Consider the following 23273-nt stretch of genomic DNA (forward strand, 5'->3'; position numbering starts at 1 on the left):
ATAACGGTTTGTCCCAGCAGGGTGGGAAGGGAGGGGGGGGGGGGGGTGAGGGGGGACTGTTTTAAAGACGGTGTGTGTGTGGGGGGTGGGTGTTCTTGGAGGAGCTAAATGTAAATGAAAGCAGCCAAAGGCTAAAGCTGAGTCCTACATCAGCCCTCCATTGAGGCTCATTGTGAGAGGGGAGAAGAGCTCAGGTGCTCATTGGCTGATCCTGGGGCAGCATCATTCCCTTCAGGGTTCATGTGATGTCATCGTAGTGATGGAGCATGTCCGCATACAGAGCGTGTGTGTTGGGGGTGGGGGGGCGGTGGGGCGGTGGGGTTGGTTGTAAATCAGGATAATTTACAATTCATAGAACCTGATATGAGTGGCTCTCATGGGCCCGGGAGTGGTGTAGATCAGACAGCTCTATCAGATCTATATGTGACAGATCACCCCAGCACTGAGGACGGAGAGAGCAGCTTCAGCCAATGAGCAGCTGCGCTCTGGAGCAGGGACTGGCAGGGTGAACCACCATGTGACCAGACAGAGAGCAGAGGACTTTGCCCTGGGGAAGAACCATCTGACACACACACACACACACATAGTGAGCCTTTCTCATTTAAAACAAGCTGTTGTTCCTCCCAGTAGAGGTGAGTGAGCTGGGTCAGGGGGGGAGGGGCTGCTAGCTCAGGACACACACACACACACACACACACACACACACACACACACATACAGATAAGCTCACCAGCATATGGCTTCCTTACCAAACACCATGTATCCATAATCCGGCATACGTCAGACGAGAATAGAATTGTCACAGCTCACAGTCAATTAGTAACACACCCAGTCTTCGTCCTGAACAGGAGGACACCTATAACCATGACTCCAGGCTGCATCTGGTCATGTTTCCATTGATTATCCTAAAATCTATACACAGGAAGGCCCCCGGTCTGTAACTTCAGTGCTCTGTTCACAAACTGAATTATTGTCATCCCAGCCGATGTGACGTCTATTTCTGACATAGGTGTAGTCCTATAAAACGCTGGCGTACAGAAAAACAGTCCTTGCTATGTTCGAGAAACACGTGTGACAGTGATGAATAGTTGGACGAAATTGGCTCATGCAATCCCTCCTCTTTCATTACACCCCTCTCTCCCCTCCTCCTCCTCTCTCTGTTCCCATCCCCCATCCTACTCTTCCTCCGCCATCCGGCTAACAAGGTCACTTGGAATTTACCCACAATTCCTTCCCCCTGCAGTGAGTAGGGGTCAGAGAACGGAGAAATATAAAAAGGGTCAGGGCGAGAGACTTACAGACTTACTGAAGGGAGTCAGAGAGAGAGAGACAGAGAGAGACACAGAGAGAGAGAGACAGAGACCGAAGACTAGAAGATTAAATGTGAAGATAGGAAGGCAACAGTCTTGACTAAAGGCCACTGACCTATTGCTTACCTAGAGTTCTACCTGGAACTTGCGCATGGGCAGTCTTACAAGGAAGAATCACTGCTTTATTTTCTGGGTTGTTCCTTATACAACACTAAGTATGCTGTGGGGCTAGTTTTGAAATAAGTAAATGCACTGGATACGATTCTCCAGAAGCAAACTTGAAATGACGGTTTGTCAGAGAATGCCACAATAAAATGCAGTCTACAGTGCAGGTCAGAGATGGTTGAATACAGACTATCACACACAAACAGCCACTACTGCAGGACTGGTCAAAAGCTTTGAAGCACAGCGCCACCCAGTGGTAGGACAAGGTAAAGCACAACCTTCTCTTGATGCAGCTAAGTTTGTGAAAAATTGAGTTTATGGTTGATTCAAAGCCTTCTTTAAACACACACACGGTAAATGAAAAAATAAATAAAGAACCACACATTGTTTTTGAGAAGATAAGTCTTTATTGAACGAAGCAAAAAAAAAAAAGAAAAAAAAAAAGGAAAGAATCATAATCCCCTATGTGAAAATAAATAAATCATTTTCTTTCCTTACAGAGCCATCCAAACCAAAAAGAGTGAGATCATTTTTTAAACAACTGCTAAAAAGACGTCCGGTACTTCCTTTCATTCATCCTCCCTAAAAACAATTCTTCTGCTCATACATGTTTTTGGCACGGGATAGGTTTGAGAGAGGCAGAGAGAGAGGAGAAAGAGACAGAGAGAGGAGAAAGAGACAGAGAGAGACAGAGAGACAGAGAGACAGAGAGACAGAGAGAGAGAGAGAGAGAGAGAGAGAGAGAGAGAGAGAGAGAGAGAGAGAGAGAGAGAGAGAGAGAGAGAGAGAGAGAGAGAGAGAGAGAGAGAGAGAGAGAGAGAGAGAGAGAGAGAGAGAGAGAGAGAGAGAGAGAGAGAGAGAAAGAAAGAGAGAGAGAGAGAGAGGAGAGAAAGAGGAGAGAGAAAAGAGTTAATATGTTGACAAAGAGTCACTTTCATGTCCGGTCTAGTTCAGGTCATGAGCAGGAAGCATCCATTGGATGGGTTGGTTGACCAGCTCTGTGTGGTTCTGTTCTGTATTTCACTGTTCTAATGCTCAAAAGAATCTCATCTATTTAAACCTCGGGATCAACAAAAGTGCCATGCCGAAAAAGCTCTACTCAACATCCATGATCAAACCTCCCATATTGTGAATGAGAATAAATACAAGCTGTATGCTGTTCTTACACTCAGTCATCGTTCAAACTCCCTCCTACGCTCAGCCCCTCTCAGTAGAGACAGTGCATTATGCAGAGAACAGAGGATATAACAGTTAAGATGCTGCACAGCGTCACACCCAGCACAACAAAAACAAGGTTCCCTTCTTATGCATGGATCCATTATCTCAGCTGTTAACAACGGAAGAACAAAGTCAATTTCCCCAAAAGAAAAAAAGAAAAAACAAAAGCAACAAAAAACAAAAACGTCAACGAAACATCCAAGCTCATGAACAAAAAAACGGGAAAAAAAGCTGTTGGTAGATGCAGGAAGTGATGTCATTTCAGTAGCACTCACAGAGGGGGATATGAGCCCTGGAGAACTGGGGGGGGGGGGGGGGTTGGGGGGCAGGGGGGAGAGAGGGGGAGGGTGTTACTGCGTAGCGCTCAGAGAGGGGAGGACAGAGAAGACCTGTCAGGTGACCGGTACACTGCTACAGCTAACCCTGCTGCTGCTGCACTGAGCTGGGAACACAAGGCTGGACGACCCAACACAGGAGAGATCGTTAGCGTAGCCCAGCGGAGACAACCGCCAGGAAGCAGACAAAACGACCAATCGATTTACGGGATCTCCCTTTCCTGGCAAACAGGAGGACGTGGGCGCTGAGCCCGCCCAGACAGGAAGTGGCTGTGGGTGGGTGTAAGTCTGCTCAGGGCGACCTGTGCTTGTGTGTTTGGGAGAGAGAGAGAGAGAGAGGGAGGGGTCGCAGTGGTTAAATGAACCCCTGGATCTGTCATGGGGAGCTCTGAACACTGAGTCCTTGATGTGTGCGTCTGTGGTGAGGGGTGGAGGAGGGTGAGGGGTGGAGGAGGGTGAGGGGTGGAGGAGGGTGAGGGGTGGAGGAGGGTGAGGGGTGGAGGATGGTGAGGGGTGGGAGTGTGTCTCCTGTGTTGTGGGTCATCGCCTCATAAACCTGTCGGAGGCAGGGGGCCGGGGCTAGAGTAGAGGGGGAGGAGACAGGGCCTGAAGGGGAGGAGTTAAACCACTAAGGGGGGAGGAGTTAGACCTGGCCCTTGAAGGCGTCCAGGTCGAAGGCAGTGTCGAGGAAGCGCTTCAGCTCTACCAGGTGGGCCTTCTTGTTCCCTGTGGCGGGGGCTGCAGCTGGTTCACGACCTGCATACCTGGGGGGACAGAGAGAACATATCAACATAGGACACACACACACACACACACACACGACACAAAGACACACTCACACGTACACAAAGACACACACACAAAGGTAGGAGAGGAGAGTGTGCGGTTACCAGACGGGCTTGGAACGTTGGATGGTGGTTCTCATGCGAGGCTTGACGTAGTCGTAGTAACCCTGGTTCTTGTGCTCCTCCTGACACCACACCAGGTCAGCGTTGGGGTACTTCTCAGTCTCAGCCTTCACCAGGTCGAAGGGGAACGGAGACAGCTGCCGGACACACACACACACACACATTAGGTGGGAATGATGTGTCACATCCATTATATCCATGAAATGGATACACATCCGGATGTATGTGGCGTCGGAGTGTAAAAGTGTGTGTGCGTATATGTGTGTGTGTGTGCGCGCTGAGAGTTTAGATGTGTTCGTGCATATACTGTATACACATGTACACACAATGTGTGTGTGTGTGTACCTGCTCAACGCGAGCGATGGCGACGGTGTCCTCCATGCCGTGAGTCTTGCGCTCCTTGGTGAGCTCGTAGTACACCTTCCCTGTGCAGAAGATGATGCGCTTCACCCCCTCGGGGTTCTGAGACGCGGTGCCCTCCTCTGGAATCAGCCTCAGGAACTGGGTACCTGTCCAGGAGAGAGAGAGAGGGAGAGAGACAGAGAGAGAGAGAGAGAGGAGAGAGAAGAGAGAGAGAAGAGATGAGGTGAAGAGAGAGAGGAGAGATGAGGTGAAGAGAGAGAGGAGAGATGAGGTGAAGAGAGAGAGGAGAGATGAGGTGAAGAGAGAAAGAGATGAGGTGAAGAGAGAAAGAGAGAGAGAGATAGAGAGAGATACAGAGAGAGTGAGGAGAGAAAAGAGAGGTGAACAGAGGGAGAGAGAGGCGAGGAGCTCCTACAAACACATGCTATCCTTCTCTCTTCCTCGCACACAGTCTTACCAGGCAGCATCACGTCAAAGTTGGACTTGGCTTCTGGGTGGCGCAGCAGAGACTTGGGGGTGAACACGATCAGCTGGAGCCGACGGAAACAAACAGCCGGTGTTTACTGCTCGCTTGGGGTCAGTGTGTGTGTGTACACGTGTGTGTGTGTGTGTGTACATGTGTGTGTGTGTGTGTACACGTGTGTGTGTGCGCTGACGACTCACAGGCTTCCTGAAGGGCTGCAGGATCTGTCTGCGCAGCACGTGGAAGTAGTTCCCTGGGTTGGAGCAGTTCACCACGATCCAGTTACAGTCCATCAGCTGCTGAATGGCAAAGTCTTCAGAGAGTTTCTGAGGGGCAGGAGAGGGAGACACGGTGAGGCAGAGAGACTACAGAGAGCAGAGCGAGAGAGAGAGAGAGAAAGACAGAGAGAGAGAGAGAGAGAGAGACAGAGAGAGAGAGACTAGGGAGAGAGACTCACAGGCATGACGTCGGGGTCGTCATTGCACATCTGAAGGAACCTCTCTGGGCGGGCAGACGAGTGCTCTGGGCCCTGGAGAGAAAGAGAGGAGATATGGGAGGTGTGTGTGTAAGAGCAGGTGTGTGTGTGTGTGTGTGTGTGTGTGTGTGTAAGAGCAGGTGTGTGTGTGTGTGTGTGTGTGTGTAAGAGCAGGTGTGTGCGAGACGCACCATGCCCTCCATGCCGTGGGGCAGCAGCAGGACAATGCCGTTCTGTCTGACCCACTTGGCCTGGCCCGGGCAGATGAACTGGTCGATGATGCACTGGGCCGTGTTGTGGAAGTCTCCGAACTGGGCCTCCCACAGCACCAGGGCGTTGGGGCTGGCCATGGCGAAGCCCAGCTCAAAGCCTGAGGACGGGGGAGCACGGAGCAGGGACATGGAGGATGGTGGTAAAAGGGTGCAGAGCATCGGATACGTGTCTGGGTGTGGTTATGTATCGTAAGACTGTGCGTGTGTGTGTGACAGAGAGGGAGTGTGTGTGACAGAGAGAGAGGGAATGAGTGTATGTGTACCGTATAGACTGTGTGTGTGTCTGAGTGTAAGAGTGTGTGTGTACTGACCCAGGACTCCGTACTCGGACAGAGAGCTGTTGCAGACGGTGTAGGGGGCCTGGTTGGGAGACACGTGGTTCATGGGGATGCAGGTCCTCTTGTCGACGTTCTGGTCATGAAGCACGTGGTGACGATGGCTGTGGGGCAACACACACACGCGCGCAACAAGAGACCATCAAACATCCTCACGTTAAGGAGCTTTTTTGAATGAATTACTTCACTTTCCCCTCTCTCTCTCGCTCTCTCTGTCCATCTATCCGTTTCTCTCTCTCTCTCGTCACCTGAAGGTTCCCCTCTCTACGTCCTGTCCGCTCAAGCGGACGTGGGTCCCCTCCTTCAGCAGCGAGCCGAAGGCCATGTACTCTCCCAGGGCCCAGTCCACCGTCCTGTTCTTGATCATCTCCCCTCTGCCCTTCAGGATACGACTCAGTCCTGCACACACACACACACACACACACACACACACACACACACACACACACACACACACACACACACACACACACACACACACACACACACACACACACACACACACACACACACACACACACACACACACACACACACACACACACACACACACACACACACACACACACACACACGTCAGGATAGCAGCTTACATATGCACTTAAGAGGTCTGTGTAGGTCTGTGTTGGTGGGCACACCTTGTTAGATTATACATATATGTGCATCCATGTGTGTGTGTGTGTTCATAAGGGAGAGGAAAGCTGTGTGTGTGTGTGTGTACCTACCTCCATGGATGGTGAAGTCTTCCACAGGGACGGACGAGGCCACCTGGCCGATGTGTGCCAGCTCTTCCTCTGTCAGACCAGTGGAGGGAGAGCTCATGCTCTTGGGCTGGCCGTCCAGGGTGAAGAAACCTGCACACGACACAACGCCCCGCTGAACCACCGCTGACCCCCTAGAGCAGAACCAGCTCTACATACTGAACTGGTGTTGCACTGACCAGGTTTGGTGGAAGATAACTAGATCACGTGTAACCAGGTGGGTCAGGTCCAGGTGTGTTGAGGTAGTGTACTGACCAGGTGTATTTAGGCAGTGTACTGACCAGGTGTATTTAGGCAGTGTACTGACCAGGTGTGTTTAGGCAGTGTACTGACCAGGTGTATTTAGGCAGTGTACTGACCAGGTGTGTTTAGGCAGTGTACTGACCAGGCCAGGTGTGTTTAGGGAGTGTACTGACCAGGTGTGTTTAGGCAGTGTACTGACCAGGCCAGGTGTGTTTAGGCAGTGTACCGACCAGGCCAGGTGTGTTTAGGGAGTGTACTGACCAGGTGTGTTTAGGCAGTGTACTGACCAGGCCAGGTGTGTTTAGGCAGTGTACTGACCAGGCCAGGTGTGTTTAGGCAGTGTACTGACCAGGCCAGGTGTGTTTAGGCAGTGTACTGACCAGGCCAGGTGTGTTTAGGCAGTGTACTGACCAGGCCAGGTGTGTTTAGGCAGTGTACTGACCAGGCCAGGTGTGTTTAGGCAGTGTACTGACCAGGCCAGGTGTGTTTAGGCAGTGTACTGACCAGGCCAGGTGTGTTTAGGCAGTGTACTGACCAGGCCAGGTGTGTTTAGGCAGTGTACTGACCAGGCCAGGTGTGTTTAGGCAGTGTACTGACCAGGCCAGGTGTGTTTAGGCAGTGTACTGACCAGGCCAGGTGTGTTTAGGCAGTGTACTGACCAGGCCAGGTGTGTTTAGGCAGTGTACTGACCAGGCCAGGTGTGTTTAGGCAGTGTACTGACCAGGCCAGGTGTGTTTAGGCAGTGTACTGACCAGGCCAGGTGTGTTTAGGCAGTGTACTGACCAGGCCAGGTGTGTTTAGGCAGTGTACTGACCAGGCCAGGTGTGTTTAGGCAGTGTACTGACCAGGCCAGGTGTGTTTAGGCAGTGTACTGACCAGGCCAGGTGTGTTTAGGCAGTGTACTGACCAGGCCAGGTGTGTTTAGGCAGTGTACTGACCAGGCCAGGTGTGTTTAGGCAGTGTACTGACCAGGCCAGGTGTGTTTAGGCAGTGTACTGACCAGGCCAGGTGTGTTTAGGCAGTGTAATGACCAGGCCAGGTGTGTTTAGGCAGTGTACTGACCAGGCCAGGTGTGTTTAGGCAGTGTACTGACCAGGCCAGGTGTGTTTAGGCAGTGTACTGACCAGGCCAGGTGTGTTTAGGCAGTGTACTGACCAGGCCAGGTGTGTTTAGGCAGTGTACTGACCAGGCCAGGTGTGTTTAGGCAGTGTACTGACCAGGCCAGGTGTGTTTAGGCAGTGTACTGACCAGGCCAGGTGTGTTTAGGCAGTGTACTGACCAGGCCAGGGGGAGTCCAGCCAGTGCTTGATGTGGAGGATCTTCTCATCCTTGGAACGAGCATGAGCCTCCTCACAGATCTTATCATACTTTGCTATCTCCTCCTGCGCACACACACACACACACACACACACACACACACACACACGGAAGGATGGGGAAGGAGAGAGAGATGTGTGTTTACGCATGTGTATGTACACAAGCGTACGTGTGTGTGTGTGTCAACGCGGAGCATCAGCATGCTGTGTGTACCTGTGTGTGTATCTGTGTGTGCGTCTGTGTATCTGTGTGTGTGTCTGTGTATCTGTGTGTGTGTCTGTGTATTTGTGTGTGTGTGTGTGTACCTCGTACTCCTGCCTGGTGACGGCGCCCTCGGCGATGAGCTTCTCGGCGTACTTCTGCAGCACGCCCTTCTGCTTCTTGATCTGCTTGTACATGAGGGGCTGGGTGAACATGGGCTCGTCCATCTCGTTGTGGCCCATGCGCCGGTAGCCCACCAGGTCCACCACCACGTCCTTGTGGAAGGTCGCCCGCCACTCGGCCGCCACGTTGCACACGTACATCACCGCCTCGGGGTCGTCGGCGTTCACGTGGAAGATGGGCGCGTTGACCACACGGGCCACGTCGGTGGGGTAGGGGGAGGAGCGCGCCATGCGGGGGTCGGTGGTGAAGCCAATCTGGGGGTCGGAGAGGAGATGGGCAGGAGGTTTATGTTACTGTGATCATTATGTATAACAGGTTTTATCTATAGGTCAGTCTTTGACACTGAGAACACAGGAGGAACAGATTTCCCTGGAGGCCTGAGGAAAGGGGTTCCCCCTCATATCAAGTCAGATGGGAAGTCAGATAGCTGAGCGGTTAGGGAGTCGGGCTATTAATCAGAAGGTTGTTGGTTCAATTCCTGGCCGTGCAAAATGACGTTGTGTCCTTGGGCAAGGAACTTCACCCTACTTGTCTACTTGTAAGTCACTCTGGATAAGAGCGTCTGCTAAATGACTAAATGTAAATGTAATATCAGTCTGTCCATTTATAAAGCAGTACAGCAATGCTGGTGTCCCAGACATCTTTTTTATCGTCCTCAGGATGTCGGGACAGCGTTAATTCCGAGCCGAGTGTGTACCTGGTTGTTGACCACCACGTGCACAGTGCCGTGGGTGGTGTAGGACGGCAGGTCGGACAGGTGGAACGTCTCGTAGACCACGCCCTGACCGGCAAACGCAGCGTCGCCGTGCATCAGGATGGACATCACCTGAACGCACATATAAAAAGAGATACATTCACTCAATATCACCTGGAGAACACACACACACACACACAGAGACAGAGACCCCCCCCACACGCACACATCCCCCTCACACGCAGTCCCTACCCTGTTGCCGTCGGTGTCTCCGCAGTAGAACTGCTCGGCCTTGGTCTTGCCCTGCACCACGGGGTCCACCGCCTCCAGGTGGGAGGGGTTGGCCATCAGGGACAGCGTGATGTTCCTGTCGGTCACACGGTTGATCCTGCGGTGGTACATGCCCAGGTGGTACTTGACGTCTCCGGAGCCCTGCAGAGACAACGAGGAGGTGAGTCACACACACAGTAAACGAAGAGGTGAGTCACACACACACACAGTAAACAAGGAGGTGAGTCACACACACACACACACACACACAGTAAACGAGGAGGGGAGCTGTCTGTTGTGCGAGTACCCGTGTGGACAAGACTGATCTTGACTCCATGTTTATGTTTGTCATCTCTGCTCTCACCTCATCGACACACACACACACACACACACCTCATCAGCAGCCTCCAGTTTGGAGTCAAACTGACAGAAGATCTGCTCCAGCTCCTTACGGATCACGTTGGCCAACACGTTCAGACGGCCCCTGGAGAGGGAGGGGGGAGGGGGGAGAAGAGGGAGAGAATGAATGTGACAAAAAGGGAGAGGAAAGGGGGAGAAGCAAACAGATCGAGATAGAGAAATAAAGAGAGAGAGAACCTCGAGATCGAGAACCCAGCAAGAGAGCTAGATCAGGATAAGGTCCAGGTTCCCTATCTTGGCGTTGTGCGTGGTGGTACCTGTGAGGCATGCCCATGATGACGTTCTCCACACCGTTGGCGCTGGACTTGTCGATGATGGTCTTCAGGGCGGGGATCAAGGACTCGCAGCCCTCCAGACCAAAACGCTTCTCAGAGGACCACTTCCTCTGGAGAAACTCCTCGAACCTGCAACACAGAGCTCAGCAGTGAGCGGCAGACAGAACGAACCAGACCAACCGCACAACACCCGGGTCAGACCCAGGGGGATTCCAACATCATCAGCATTCTACGAGAGAAGCCTAATGTCTACCACTGGACCAAAGTGTTTACCAGAAGTCCACCTGAATCTAAGACAGGGCAGTCCTGCTATATAAAAAAAGTATGTATTCATTTAACTGACACTGAGAATTATGTGTATGTACTCCAACACAACATGTAAGGGATTCTGGTCTTCAGTCAAGTGCTTTACCCTTGGGCTATACCAATTTTGTAAAGTAGGGGGAGCTGGGCTAGGTGGATGACTGGGGGCTGTGTGGTTCTGACCTGGTGGAGCGGACCATGCGAGCCAGCAGTGTCCTCTTCTCCTCCAGGGTGAACTGCATGACGCCCGGCTTCTCAAACTTCTCTCGGATCCACTGGCACTGGTCCAGGTCGTTTATGAACATGAACTCCACCCCAATGTGCTGGCAGTACGCCATCTGATAGTCCAGACAGGAGGTCAGAAAACTACAGATTTAGTGTGTGTGTGTGTGTTGGGGGGGGGGGGAGAGAGCTGTGTGTGTTGCACGTGTGTAAATGAGTCAAGATGAGTCAAGAGTTTATGTGTGTGTGTTAAGGATGCTCATGTCTGTCTGTGTGTAATGGTGTGGCCTGACAATGTGTGTGTGCGTGTGTGCGTCTCACCTCCAGGCGGCGGATGATCTCCTTGAGGGGCAGGGCGCTCTCTGCACCCCCGATGAAGGTGGTGGTGGGCAGGCGGAACACCTTGTCCAGGTCCGACTCATCCAGACCGTAGAAGCCTACAAGTTCCAGCATGCACCAGGGCGGGCCAACCAGGGGGAGGAGGGTCGGGAGGACAGGGAAGATGAAGGCATGATGGATGGATGGAGGGCAGATGTTGAGGGACAGTACAGCAAAAGAACAGAGACACGGAGCCAGAAGACAGAAGCAGGGGAGATTGGAGGGTACACACGCACGTGTGCACACACACACACGATGGAGAGAAGAAGAAACAAACAAACAAAAACAAAGCAGAGATGAGTTAGTGGTGGGGGATGAGGGTTGAAGGAATGAAACAACAATATGCCATGAGGATTGTTGTAGCACCGTCATGGCATACAGGGGGTTAGTACACGAGCCAGGAGGTAACATCACAGGCGGAGAGAGAGACCGGGGCAGAGACGGAAGGAAAGAAAGACATGCAGCATGCAAGGAACAGAGGAGGGAGGGAGGGTGGGTGGGGAGTAACGGAGAGAGAGGGGGTCCCACACAAGCACAAGAGAATGAGGTATTTTTGTGGGGTTAAAATAACAGAGTAAGAGGAAATCTCATTAATGTCTTTGTGAAGCAACGTCGAGGTAAGTCAGACCAAAAGCCACAAATTCTGTTGTTATAAACTTAAAATAGATCATTGCCTAACGTGGAATTATGCATTTGTAGAGCAGTTATGACCGTTTACATTAGTCATAAGCCTTTAAAGAGTGGTTATAAGCCTTTAAATGAAAGTAATAGGCCTAAATCAGTGTCTCTCAACTTTCCGATTGGCTGGTAGGTGGCATGTAACTCTAACTCAAGACCGCTATATCAACTCGAGCACCTTTTAAAATAAAAGCGCACCATTGGTAGTTCGGTACCTTAAGAATAAAGTTTTTTTTTTTTTTTTTTTTGCCGGAACACACGTCTGCGACCCACCACACACCGGTTGAGAAACACTGGCCGAAATAGAGCGGCCATTAGCTTCTACATGGAAGTCATAAGCCTTTATAACATTACGAAGCTTTTATAAGCCTTCATAGTCCTTATATCGCTTTCCACACCTTTAAAGAGCAGTTATAACCATGTTATAAACATCTACAGCTGAGCCCCAGATGAGGATCCGTCCTCACACACTACCAACACCACTACAAAGGAGAAAACACACAGCGAGCAGAACCTGTGGGTGAATACAAACACGGCTCACTCCTAACCACACCCACTCATTGGTCACATGACGCCGTGTCGCAACTCCTCAAAGAGACATGCATGTATGTCTCTGAGGCTGCCTAAGGGTATACTCGGTCAACTACAGGCGGGACGTGCATTTGTTTTTGAGAGTGAGGCGGGGGTATTCCTAGGCCAGTGGATGGTTCCAGAAGTTAATCAGAGTAAATAAAGTAAAAAGGTGGCCGGTTAGAGGGAGTTTGTTACACGAGGGTTTGTTACACAGAAGAGAGACGAGCCCAAAGAAAAGATATAGAATAAGACATTGAGTGCCGGCGCTTGTGTGTATGTTTTGTAAGTGTATCAGTTGAGGGTGTGTGTGTGGGGCGGGACGGGAAAAGGGCAGGGCGGAGGGCGGGGGCGGAGGGGGGGCATTAGCAGAGAACAGGCTTGACGGAGAAACCCGGAAAAAAGCCTGACCGTAACAAAAAAAGTGAAATAGTGAAGAGATTTTCTTACTGTCTTTCAGTTTCATGACCTAGGTGACTAAACCATCAGCTGACAGGACCTGACCACAGACTTCCTGTCCCAGAGTAGCTTCTCCAAGGACAGGCAGAGCTACCCGTCTGCCTCAACACCTTTAGAGGCCTCCAGCAGCTACAGCCTCTGTACGCTGCACTGGGAAGAACCTGCAGTCTCTTGCAGCGACCAGACAAGACTGCAAGGCCAGATACTTGAGACACTGCAACTTCCTGCAGACACAGCATGCCATGGGGCCCAGACCATTCCAGGCGACGAACATTCTAGAATCAGAATGCTGCTGATCGTTCTGTTTACACTCGGTGCCAGAAGCAGTGAAGTGTGAGGGCATTACAGGCTGGAGCAGACACTGACACACACACACACCTGCTCACCCACACACACCCCCACCCACTCACTCACGCAGACACACACCCTAACACACAAACAGCCCCCCCCCTCCACTCAGATACACACCACACCTCTAGACACACACACCACACCACACACACACACCACACAAGTTAGCCAGGCGAGAGGCAGGAAGCTGGCAGAGGCAGGTCAGCAGGAGAAGGTTATTACCAGTTTCCCAGTCTTTAGAACTGTCCCTAAAATGTGATTTGCAATCAGATTCTGAAACACAGGGTGAGAGCAGAGGGACACACTGGGGAGAGAGCACTTGTTTTACATCGGGACGAGACCTGCTTGTTCAGATCCGGGAACTCAGTCAATCAACCCAAACAAACTCAACGTTTCTGCACCACTATTTCAAAAGCAACAAGACAAGAAACATCTTTCGGTTGGTTTCTCTATTCAACAGCACATAGCTACGGCTCTTATCCAAGTAAACATTAATCTACAACATCACTCAACACATAAGCTATAACAGGAAAGGAACACACACACACAGACAGAGCTGGGCTATATATATAACTGTCTAGGAGTCTGTATGCTCCTGCTACAACACACTAGAGCCACAACTACGCAATAACATCACTTGAAGGAAATGCTGAAGTATGGTTCAGCATTAGCTGCTATAACATAGCCATTTGTTTCTCGCTTGTCATCTCAGGATGGATGGACCGGACAAACAGTTGGTGTCAAATATCCTCACAGACAGACAGTGAGATTTGACTTGAGACTGGGCCCTTTAGTCCACTCCACCCAGTAAGAACAAGATGGCAGAGTGAGAAAGGTAGAGCGATGGTTCTTAGCTGAAAGGTAACACCACAACAGAAGCCAAGCTACAAAGAGAGAGAAAGAGAGAGGGGGAGGGAGAGAGAGGGAGGGAGTGAGGAGAGAAGGAGAGAGAGAGAGAGAAGGGGGGAGAGAGGGAGGGAGAGAGAGAGAGAGAGAGAGAGAGAGAGAGAGAGAGGGAGAGAGAGAGAGAGCGAGAGAGAGAGCGAGAGAGAGAGCGAGAGAGAGAGCGAGAGAGAGAGCGAGAGAGAGAGAGAGAGCGAGAGAGAGAGAGGGCCACAGAGCTACAGACACCAGCAACTTGAGTCATGTTCCATACCTCCCACTGTGAGAATACTGAGGCGATCCTTGAACACAGTCAGGTCTTGGGAAGCAGCCAAGTGGAGGGAGGGCGGGCGGGAGGGCAGGGGAGAGAGACTAGCACAAGTTAGTGACTCACACCCCTCTCTCATCCATCTTAGACTGGGGGAGCAGGGTGTCTTCCACTGGCACTAAATCAGCACCACTAATCACAATGGGCCATGCAGCCTCCAGGGGGCAGCACTTAGCCCTCAGCACAGCAGCAGCAGCAAGGGAAAAGTTGCCTCTAGGTACTTGGTCTTATCTGCTACTCAACAATCTTAATTCTCTCACCCTTCGAAGCCTGGAGGTAAAGGCTCATCCCTGTAAGGGACACAGGCGTGAATGATGCCATGAAGTCCAGTGTTTAGGGGCAACCTCATCCTTCACAGAACCACCACAGCTGGACAGAACAGCCTCAGCGACAGTCTTAGCGCCAGTCACTATAGGAACGCCCCGTGACACACTCCCGTATCTCGTTACCGATAACAACTGCATCTGTAAGGCTTCCAGAAGCTTCCATAGGCCTACGTCTTGGTACCCACACAGACGATACAGCAATACTCAAAGCTGGCTTGTGTGTTGTGAGTAAGAGTTACTGTAAAACTTGTGAGTCAGTTTGTGTAAATGTGATGCAGGGTCGTCAAAGCTTGCTCTGCGGCAGGGGCGAGGGGTAATCGGAGAGAGAGGGAGCAGGGGGGTGCTCTTTTAGGCAGGGGGGGGTAGCAAGCTAGCCAGGCAGGTTAGTTACTACAGCCAGGAGACACAGAAGACTGTCCTCACAGGCAGACTGGAGAGAGGACCTCTAAACATGTAACCTCTTCTAACCTCTTGACCTTGTCCAGATCATTTTTTAAGGATTCAAACGCCGACATGCCGATAAGGAAAAGAATGGTCTAGAAGATGGAGCTTGCGAATCATCTGGGACACCATTGGCATGCTTCTAAACTCACAACGAAGAGAACCAGGAAGAGTAAAATCACATTTTAACAACGTGAGGGGTGGCAGAGGGAATGGAGTTAAGATCAACAACTCCAAACCATACACTTCTCAGTTCTCATAGGCTTTCATCTGATCCAGACCGTTGGTGTTGGACAAAAAGTTGAATGGATATCCTTTTGAAACAGTTAGCCTAGTTGTAGAGGAATAAGACTGCAACAAAGAGGCGTTTGTGAGTCAGAAAAAAATCCCATATCAACCCCTAAGCCCTTGGTACCTTATAGGCCTCTGGCTGATCTGAGAGAGTTTGGTCACTGCAATTAAACAAAACCAACTGCAGGCGCGTTGGCCTTACAGTCGCATATCTAACACCAGTGGTGGCACACCCAGATCTCCTGTTTGTACCTAAACCTAGGGTTAGGGGCTGATGTGGAACGGGCCCTGAGAACAGCATACATACGGGCCTGTTCGCACACAAGCCACAAGGTGCTAAGACCATACACAGACCAGCAGCTGTTTATTCAGGCCCCTGGAGGCCCCAGGAGGGCTGTTTTCCTCACCGAGTTTATCCGAGGATGTTATTATGTCAGAGGGGACGCTTGAGTCCAGATCAGCATCCATGATCCCCAGAGGGTCCAGCTGGGCAACATGGTGCCCTCGGATCTAGAAACAGAGCCCGAGGCGCGGGTGGAGGACGGGACAAAACAGTCAACAGAGGAGGAAAGGAAGTTGGGGCGGAGGGAGGGAGGGTGGAGGGAAGGTGGAGGGAGGGTGCGAGTGTAGACATGTAGATGTGTTGAAAGATGGGGGGGGGGGGGGATTTTTTTTACAAAAAATAAGAAAAAAAAGAAGCGGAAAAGACAGGGGGAAAAAAAGAAGAAGAGAAGCACAGGAGAAGAAGAGGGAGGAGAGGGGAGGGAAGAAGCAACATTAACACAAACAAGCTCATTGTTACGTGTGCGCAGGTGAACGGGACTGTTCTCACCAACGTGCTGGAAGCCCGTATTAACGAGGGAATCGTCAAAATTTACACAACTGATTCCCAGCGGGTCAAGGCTGGCATTGTGATGCCCCATCACCTGAAAACAAGGCAACAGCAGTCCACAACCAGACAAGTCAGGGCAATCACCAACAACATGAGATAAGAGGAGACTGCTTTTAATGAAAGCAAGTGTGTTGTTTGAATCCCCTTACCTGTAGGCCTGCTTTGAAATGACACACATCTGCACAGGTTGATAATGTTTAAAAAGTATGCAGTGATTGGGATTTGTACTGCTGTGTAAGCTCTGATTTGTGTGTGTGTGTGTGTGTGTGTGTGTGTCGGGCGGAGGTGGTGAGGCTGTGTGTGTGTGTGTGTGTGTGTGTGTGTGTAAGCAAGTTTTAATTTGTGTTTGTGTGTGTGTCGGGCGGAGGTGGTGAGGCTGTGTGTGTGTAAACAAGTTTTGATTTGTGTCTGTGTGTGGTGTGTGTCTGGGGCCAGACCTGGTAAGCCCTGATAAGGGACTGGACCGCTAGGTGATCCTCTACCAACTTCTCCACGTTGGGCTGAGCCCCGACCATGGCCTGAGGCAGGCTGGCCACGGTCATACCCAGGGGGCTCTGGTAGGCAGCACCAGGGGGGGCACCTGCGTTGGCGTTACGGAAGAAGACGTCCCAAGACTGAGGAGAGAGAGAATAAATAAAAGGAAAAAACACAAATGTTGATTCATTACAAGGAACTGCCGTTTGAATTCACCTTTGGAATCAACACTGGATCTTATTTTTTAGATTCTTGACTTCAGAAGTGCCAATGGTTCTTTAAAATGAGTCTGTATTCCGCATATTCTGTTCTACGATTCTCTTAGAACTCTCGACACACGTTCCGTCATGTCGACTCAAGTCACAGCAGTGCTCACAATGTCGATGACCTGTGTTTGATGCCTTTGTGACAAGAACCTCTTAACAGGACTTTCTTCAAAACCCGCAACAACTTCACCAGAATGTAGTCTGGACTCCGTTTGGAGACCTTCATAATAGAGGTAAGACCACTTTTAACCACGACAGATCCCAAAACCAAAAATAAAAATACAATTAAAAAAAGAATCCCAACAATAACATCAGCAACGTGTTTACTGCAACTGTGGCTTTACAATTATGTGTTTCTCTAAAATAAAAAAATATATAAATCCTGAAATAAACAAATAAAACACATGATAAATAAGTAAACAACTAAAAAATATCAATCCACACTGCGGTGGGTGAACCTCCACTAACATGTCCTCCTGACAGCCCAGGGTGACAGACATGTCCTGGGTAGAGTGTCCGACCTGCTAGGGATCTGGTGACCCACGGGCTGGGAGGCCTGGCATGCCTGCCGTGGTCACGCTAACTCCACCCCCCCACCCCTCCATTACCATTGGAGACAGGAGTCAGGACTGGGTTAGTGTCAGGGTTCAACTTCCACCTGAACCGTGATAGGCTAATACCAGGAGCTGAGCGCTAAGCCTCAACGGTCTGGAACCAATCAGACTGCGGAGGTGGGCTCTTGCTGAGTGATGAAGTACTGGTGGAAGTAGGTTGACCGACCAGTTCAGTGGAGTATATTTAGGAGATCACAGACTTGGAGGATGTGCAGATCTTTGTTGGATACAGATCTTTCAAATGAATATTTAATTAATTTGTTAATTTCATCAGTCGAATCAGCAGTGGTTAAAATCATGGAAGGTGGTGTCCTTCCTCTCAAGCCTCGTTCACAGGAAATGAGACAGAGCCCTACTTCCTCCTGGGGGAAACGATCTGCAACGGTGTCTAATCCACCTCACCTGGGTGCCTATCAGTCTAACCTTGGGAGATTACACAACACAGGTTTTATGAGATTCATCCCCAGGTCAACGATTCCTCGCCGGTCTCTCCTAGAGGGAGTTTACACAACACTTCCACACCCCGCTGACGCACAGGCTAAATCTTGTCGATGCGTTTAAATTACAACAGCTAAAGGTGGAACCAAATCCTACAACCAAATAAACGCCCACAGCAGGTTAAAAACTGTTTTATAACGGCCTAAATGTACACAATCTCGGCTCAGTCCACATCTTGTGATTAATCCACTATACTAGAACACAGGAAGAGACTAGGGAAAGCTGGGAACATAAAGTCCAGACAAGTGAAACACGAAGTAATCCTCCCTTTTTGGCACCAAATCCCAGCCTAGGTCGAGCCAGTCTGAGACCACAGGAAATGAGTAACGCTATATGAATCAAGTCCCCCCAGCCCCCACTCTCCCCCTCGGCCGCGCTAGCTAGCACCTCTCCCCCCTAGGTGACCTTACCAGTGTGTGTGTGTGTGTGTGTGTGCGTTTCCCTGTGTGATTTAAGGTGCCTGTTACAGGCCTAGTTCTCTCCCCCATCTCATAACCCAGACTGATCAGTTTTCCTGTCTGTCTAAACGCCATTCTGTTTCTCTGCCTTTGATCTGTCGGCTGCACTCCAGCCTGCCTGCTTCTCCCTGTCTCCCTGCCGCCTCACCACTCCAACCAGCCTGCGTCTCCCTGTCTCCCTGCCCCCTCACCACTCCAGCCTGCCTGCTTCTCCCTGTCTCCCTGCCTCCTCACCTCACCAGCCTGCCTGCTTCTCCCTGTCTCCCTGCCCCCTCACCACACCAGCCTGCCTGCTTCTCCCTGTCTCCCTGCCCCCTCACCACACCAGCCTGCCTGCTTCTCCCTGTCTCCCTGCCCCCTCACCACACCAGCCTGCCTGTTTCTCCCTGTCTCCCTGCCCCCTCACCACACCAGCCTGCCTGCTTCTCCCTGTCTCCCTGCCCCCTCACCACACCAGCCTGCCTGCTTCTCCCTGTCTCCCTGCCCCCTCACCACACCAGCCTGCCTGCTTCTCCCTGTCTCCCTGCCCCCTCACCACACCAGCCTGCCTGCTTCTCCCTGTCTCCCTGCCCCCTCACCACACCAGCCTGCCTGCTTCTCCCTGTCTCCCTGCCCCCTCACCACACCAGCCTGCCTGTTTCTCCCTGTCTCCCTGCCCCCTCACCACACCAGCCTGCCTGCTTCTCCCTGTCTCCCTGCCCCCTCACCACACCAGCCTGCCTGCTTCTCCCTGTCTCCCTGCCCCCTCACCACACCAGCCTGCCTGCTTCTCCCTGTCTCCCTGCCCCCTCACCACACCAGCCTGCCTGCTTCTCCCTGTCTCCCTGCCCCCTCACCACACCAGCCTGCCTGCTTCTCCCTGTCTCCCTGCCCCCTCACCACACCAGCCTGCCTGCTTCTCCCTGTCTCCCTGCCCCCTCACCACACCAGCCTGCCTGCTTCTCCCTGTCTCCCTGCCCCCTCACATCTGTCCAGCAGGCCATGTTGTTGCTACAGAAAAGCTCCATAGTAAACATACATAACAACAGCTATATACTGTACACCTTACCACCCATTATATACTGTATACCATACCACCCATTATATACTGTATACCATACCACCCATTATAGACTGCCTCCCTATGGTATGCTCCTCCCCCTTCTATGGTCTATGAGGCCAGTTTTAGGGTGTATGTGCAACCCAAAGGCTAGACTAATAATAGCTGGCCTTTGGGCAGGATTGGAGTGGACAGACAGACGGACGGACGTGTGGTGAGCGTGGACAGCAGTCGTGTGACTGAGATCCTGCCTGCTCATGCTAATAATAGACCCAAGGGATCCCAGTTATGTGACCTTGCCCAGCTGGCAGACCGGTGTCTTGGGCCTTTCATCTGCCCTGGGACAGGCCCTGGTCTAACGCACAACTAAACTGGTTCTAACCTGGAACGGGCTTAACTCACAACTGACCTGATCCTAACCTGGCCTTGACTTAACTAAAAACCAACCTGGCCTTGACCTAACTCACAACCAACCTTGTACTAACATGGTCCCAACCTACCTAAAACCAGGCCCTAGCCTTACTTACTTACTAAGCCTGGCCTGGATGGAATGGTTAAACAGAAAACAATTCTGATCAGCTCCATTGATTGCATTGATATAAACCTCTATGACAGAGGTCTTGGTATTGTGTAACAGGATTGTGTCTGGTTGGGCCCTCACTGTGTACTGGTGACTAATGGCTTCTAGCTGTTACACTTCTGTCTGTAGAATAGCTGCTGAAACAAATGCTGACATATGACAAACGCACTATGAAAGAACATAGTTTGTTGGCAGGGAACTACGCATTATGAGCAGTGCTGCTGCTCGTGCCCAGTGAGAAGGAGAACCCTGGAAAACACCTGAAAATAGGAGTGACTGACTCGGCCAAAGTTGCAATTTACCAGAAAACTCCACTCAAAGCAACATGCCTTTAACCTATTGAGGAGTGAGTTCTAAATATTACCAACGCTTCCACCAGAGTGAATTATTTTTTCAAAACGGAAGCTAGCTAGCCTTGGTTAGCTTCCGTTACCTAGCAACCTAGCATAATACTCGTGGTAATGTAGTAATGTTACTACCTGCTAGTGTTACTTGTTAGCCTCCTAATTGTAAATTTTGAAGCCATACTATAGCGTTTGTCATATAGTTTTTGTCTATCGGAAAATAGTCGGTTGGGATGTTCAGAATCACACGTGATGGTACTCTGTGGGGCCCGCTCTCGAACGACCACATATGTGTGACGCTACTAATTAACAAGTTTAATGGAGTAGCTTTTCACCTTTACTACCTATGTGTATGGGGTGTTCCTCATCCCCAATTTCAGGCCTTGAGGCTAGCTTGGAAGTATTCATAATAATGTATTCATTTAGCAGATACTTTTATCCAAAGCAACTTACAGCACAAGGGGGCAATTTGAACCTGTGACCTCTAGATCTGCAGTCACATGATCAAACCACTGAGCTTAGCCATTCCTTTACAGATAAACAGAAGTAGAAATAAGGATTCCTGATAAAGAAAATTGACAACAATTCCCAGAATATCTTGAGCAGACACCCCCTCCACTCTCCCGAATGCGTTTGTGTGAAGACTTTGAGAAAACGGCTCCGATCTGGCTTAGCAGCTTATCACAAAGATCAGGTCTTCTGGTCCACGATGGAGTTATTCATCAACATCTTCAAACCCCGCCTTCCCTAGCTTTGCATTGCCTACCCTTCTGTTCTGACATAACCCTTCATCTTACCTACAGAGTTCTCCAGTCAATATACTACATCAATCCTGCCCAGCGCTCCCTCATTTAGCCCTGCTTGGGTCCTCTCCTGCCCTGTCTCACCTTGTGAACACTCTTGGGATTCTCCAGCCAGGAAAGGTACATCTCCTCCACATAGTTGGAGCTCGTTCCGTTCAGGAAGGGCTCCGCGGCCACCGGTGCCGTGTAGCACCGGATTGGCTGAAACGTCCTTTGGGCGGCCGCGGGCCTCTGCTGGGAAAAGTTCTGGGCCTTCTGATTGGCCGTCAGCGGCCGTAGCCGTGCTGCACAAGTCCTTAAGCGGTGCATCGCAGTCCGTTAACGCACACACACAACGTTGTCTCGGTCTCCAAGACAACCAATGAGATGGTGGGGGGGGGAGAAGTCCTTGTCCAATACTTGTCACAAAGCCGTCAATCAGCTGGTCAGGAAGGGAGTTCTATCTGCTGAGGGCCTTGCTTGTCCACAGCTGCTTGTCACCTCTGGCCTAGAAAAGAGAGAGGTCATATTAACGAACAGGAAGTGTTCAACACTGGTGAATTTGAAAATAAACATTTATTAATATTTGTTTAGATGAATGAAAAGGCAAGAAAATATGCTAGGACCTTTCCCATAATGGGTTGTACCAATGGAGAACAGTTAACATTACAACAGTACTGTTTGTTTATAGTAGGCTACTGTTTGTTTTCAGGAATTTATGTGTGCTGCGAAACAAGTTCCATAGTTGTTCTGGTAGTGCGAGTTCACGTTGTGTTTAACCGTGGTATGTGCTGGACTTTGTTTCAATTAGGACAAAGGTGCCTATACTTCCTGCTCAATAGATTCATTCAAACTGACAATCGTTTTTAGAGTTGGAAGAGAAGTTACACGTTGAAAGGATATCTATTGAGGAATCAAAGAAAACGTTACCAAGGCAGTTACCACCGTGGTGCTTATGTATGCGTTTGCTAGCGTACTCAAGGAACTTTTCCCTTGCAAATATGCTACGCCTATGTTTTGACCTTGTATCCGCACATGACACATTGCCTGTTCTCCTTCCAGTGAACCAGCCCAGCCCGAACCCTCCCATGATTGCATTTCTAATAAGCGGATTGGTTGTCTACTCGAAATCCCGCCTGCAAAAAGAGGACAAGAAGAAGTCCCAGTCGTCCGATGGAAGTCAATCACATTGTCCTTTCCCCTATTCATGGGTTTCCAAAAATATTCATCACTGGCAAAACAAAATGTTCCAATGTGGTTATTTGGACGTGTTGTAAACATTCCTACAACGACAGTTTGCTACTACCTACAGCGTTCGCAACCTTACCCAGCTAGCAAAGCTTGTGTAACAGGGGCGACCTACCAGATTTTTGACTTTGTAACAACACAGTCATTCGCATGTTACTAGCTAGCTGCCTAGTCTGAAGTTACCTTGCGATTTCGTATTTAGCAAAACAGAAGGTAGGCACAAGTGACTAAAACACACACACACTAAAATGTATGTATCTTTGTTATGGCGTCATTAACAGTGATATACCAGTAAACATGCGTCCAGCTAGGAAGAAAGCTAATGTTAGCAATCTTCGTTGAGCGGACCGCTGCTCACTGGCTTGCTCGCACGAGCCCCTATTAGCTAGCTAACCTGCTAACTAGTATGCTCTTGGGGGTTTCAACTAAATGAAAATACTTACTTTCAATAAAAAGTCTTCCAATGGTCGATATAACCCCCGCGAGTTTATAAGTAAGGTAAGCGGCTCCCTCCTCGGCCGCGTTGACAAATGCCCTCTGCTCTGCCTCCTGGGTGACAGCTACGATGTGAAACCCAACAGCGGTGTGGAAGTCCAGGCCCGGCACGTCATTACGTCTAACGCCAGAAGTGTGCGTCATTG

At 50.5% G+C, this 23273-nt stretch overlaps 1 protein-coding gene across 3 annotated transcripts; it reads right to left on the reverse strand.

Moving 5' to 3' along the window:
• Nucleotides 1-1859: 1859 nt before the first annotated feature.
• On the reverse strand, nucleotides 1860-23229 carry ogdha (oxoglutarate dehydrogenase a). 3 transcript variants are annotated; one of them, XM_084690182.1, is made up of 24 exons: nucleotides 23076-23229; nucleotides 21490-21892; nucleotides 16767-16943; nucleotides 15845-15947; nucleotides 14326-14370; nucleotides 13392-13442; nucleotides 11055-11170; nucleotides 10695-10849; nucleotides 10191-10337; nucleotides 9907-9997; nucleotides 9496-9675; nucleotides 9247-9375; nucleotides 8471-8803; nucleotides 8128-8230; nucleotides 6570-6698; nucleotides 6093-6243; nucleotides 5821-5948; nucleotides 5429-5607; nucleotides 5220-5291; nucleotides 4963-5088; nucleotides 4757-4829; nucleotides 4282-4445; nucleotides 3919-4073; nucleotides 1860-3792 (listed from the first exon to the last, which is right to left on the reverse strand). In XM_084690182.1, the coding sequence occupies exons 2-24, from the start codon at nucleotides 21712-21714 to the stop codon at nucleotides 3672-3674; spliced, it is 3153 nt and encodes a 1050-aa protein (XP_084546308.1). In that variant the 5' UTR covers nucleotides 21715-21892; nucleotides 23076-23229; the 3' UTR covers nucleotides 1860-3671. The 3 variants fall into 3 exon arrangements, with proteins under 3 accessions (XP_084546308.1, XP_084546309.1, XP_084546310.1); XM_084690183.1 differs by lacking the exons at nucleotides 13392-13442; nucleotides 14326-14370; XM_084690184.1 differs by lacking the exons at nucleotides 13392-13442; nucleotides 14326-14370; nucleotides 15845-15947 and adding an exon at nucleotides 16270-16363.
• Between the last annotated feature and the right edge of the window lie 44 nt (nucleotides 23230-23273).

The sequence above is a fragment of the Hypomesus nipponensis genome, chromosome 24 (assembly GCF_054491055.1).
Source record: "Hypomesus nipponensis isolate SF chromosome 24, ASM5449105v1, whole genome shotgun sequence".
Lineage (NCBI taxonomy): Eukaryota > Metazoa > Chordata > Actinopteri > Osmeriformes > Osmeridae > Hypomesus > Hypomesus nipponensis.

Coding starts and splice junctions, on each gene's coding strand:
- ogdha (XM_084690182.1), bottom strand. CDS start 21,714: ATGCACCGCTTAAGGACTTGTGCAGCACGGCTACGGCCGCTGACGGCC. Junction 10,850..11,054: donor AGATCATCCGCCGCCTGGAG/GTGAGACGCACA, acceptor CTGGACTATCAG/ATGGCGTACTGCCAGCACAT. Junction 4,830..4,962: donor TGCAGCCCTTCAGGAAGCCT/GTGAGTCGTCAG, acceptor CGTCGGCTCCAG/CTGATCGTGTTCACCCCCAA.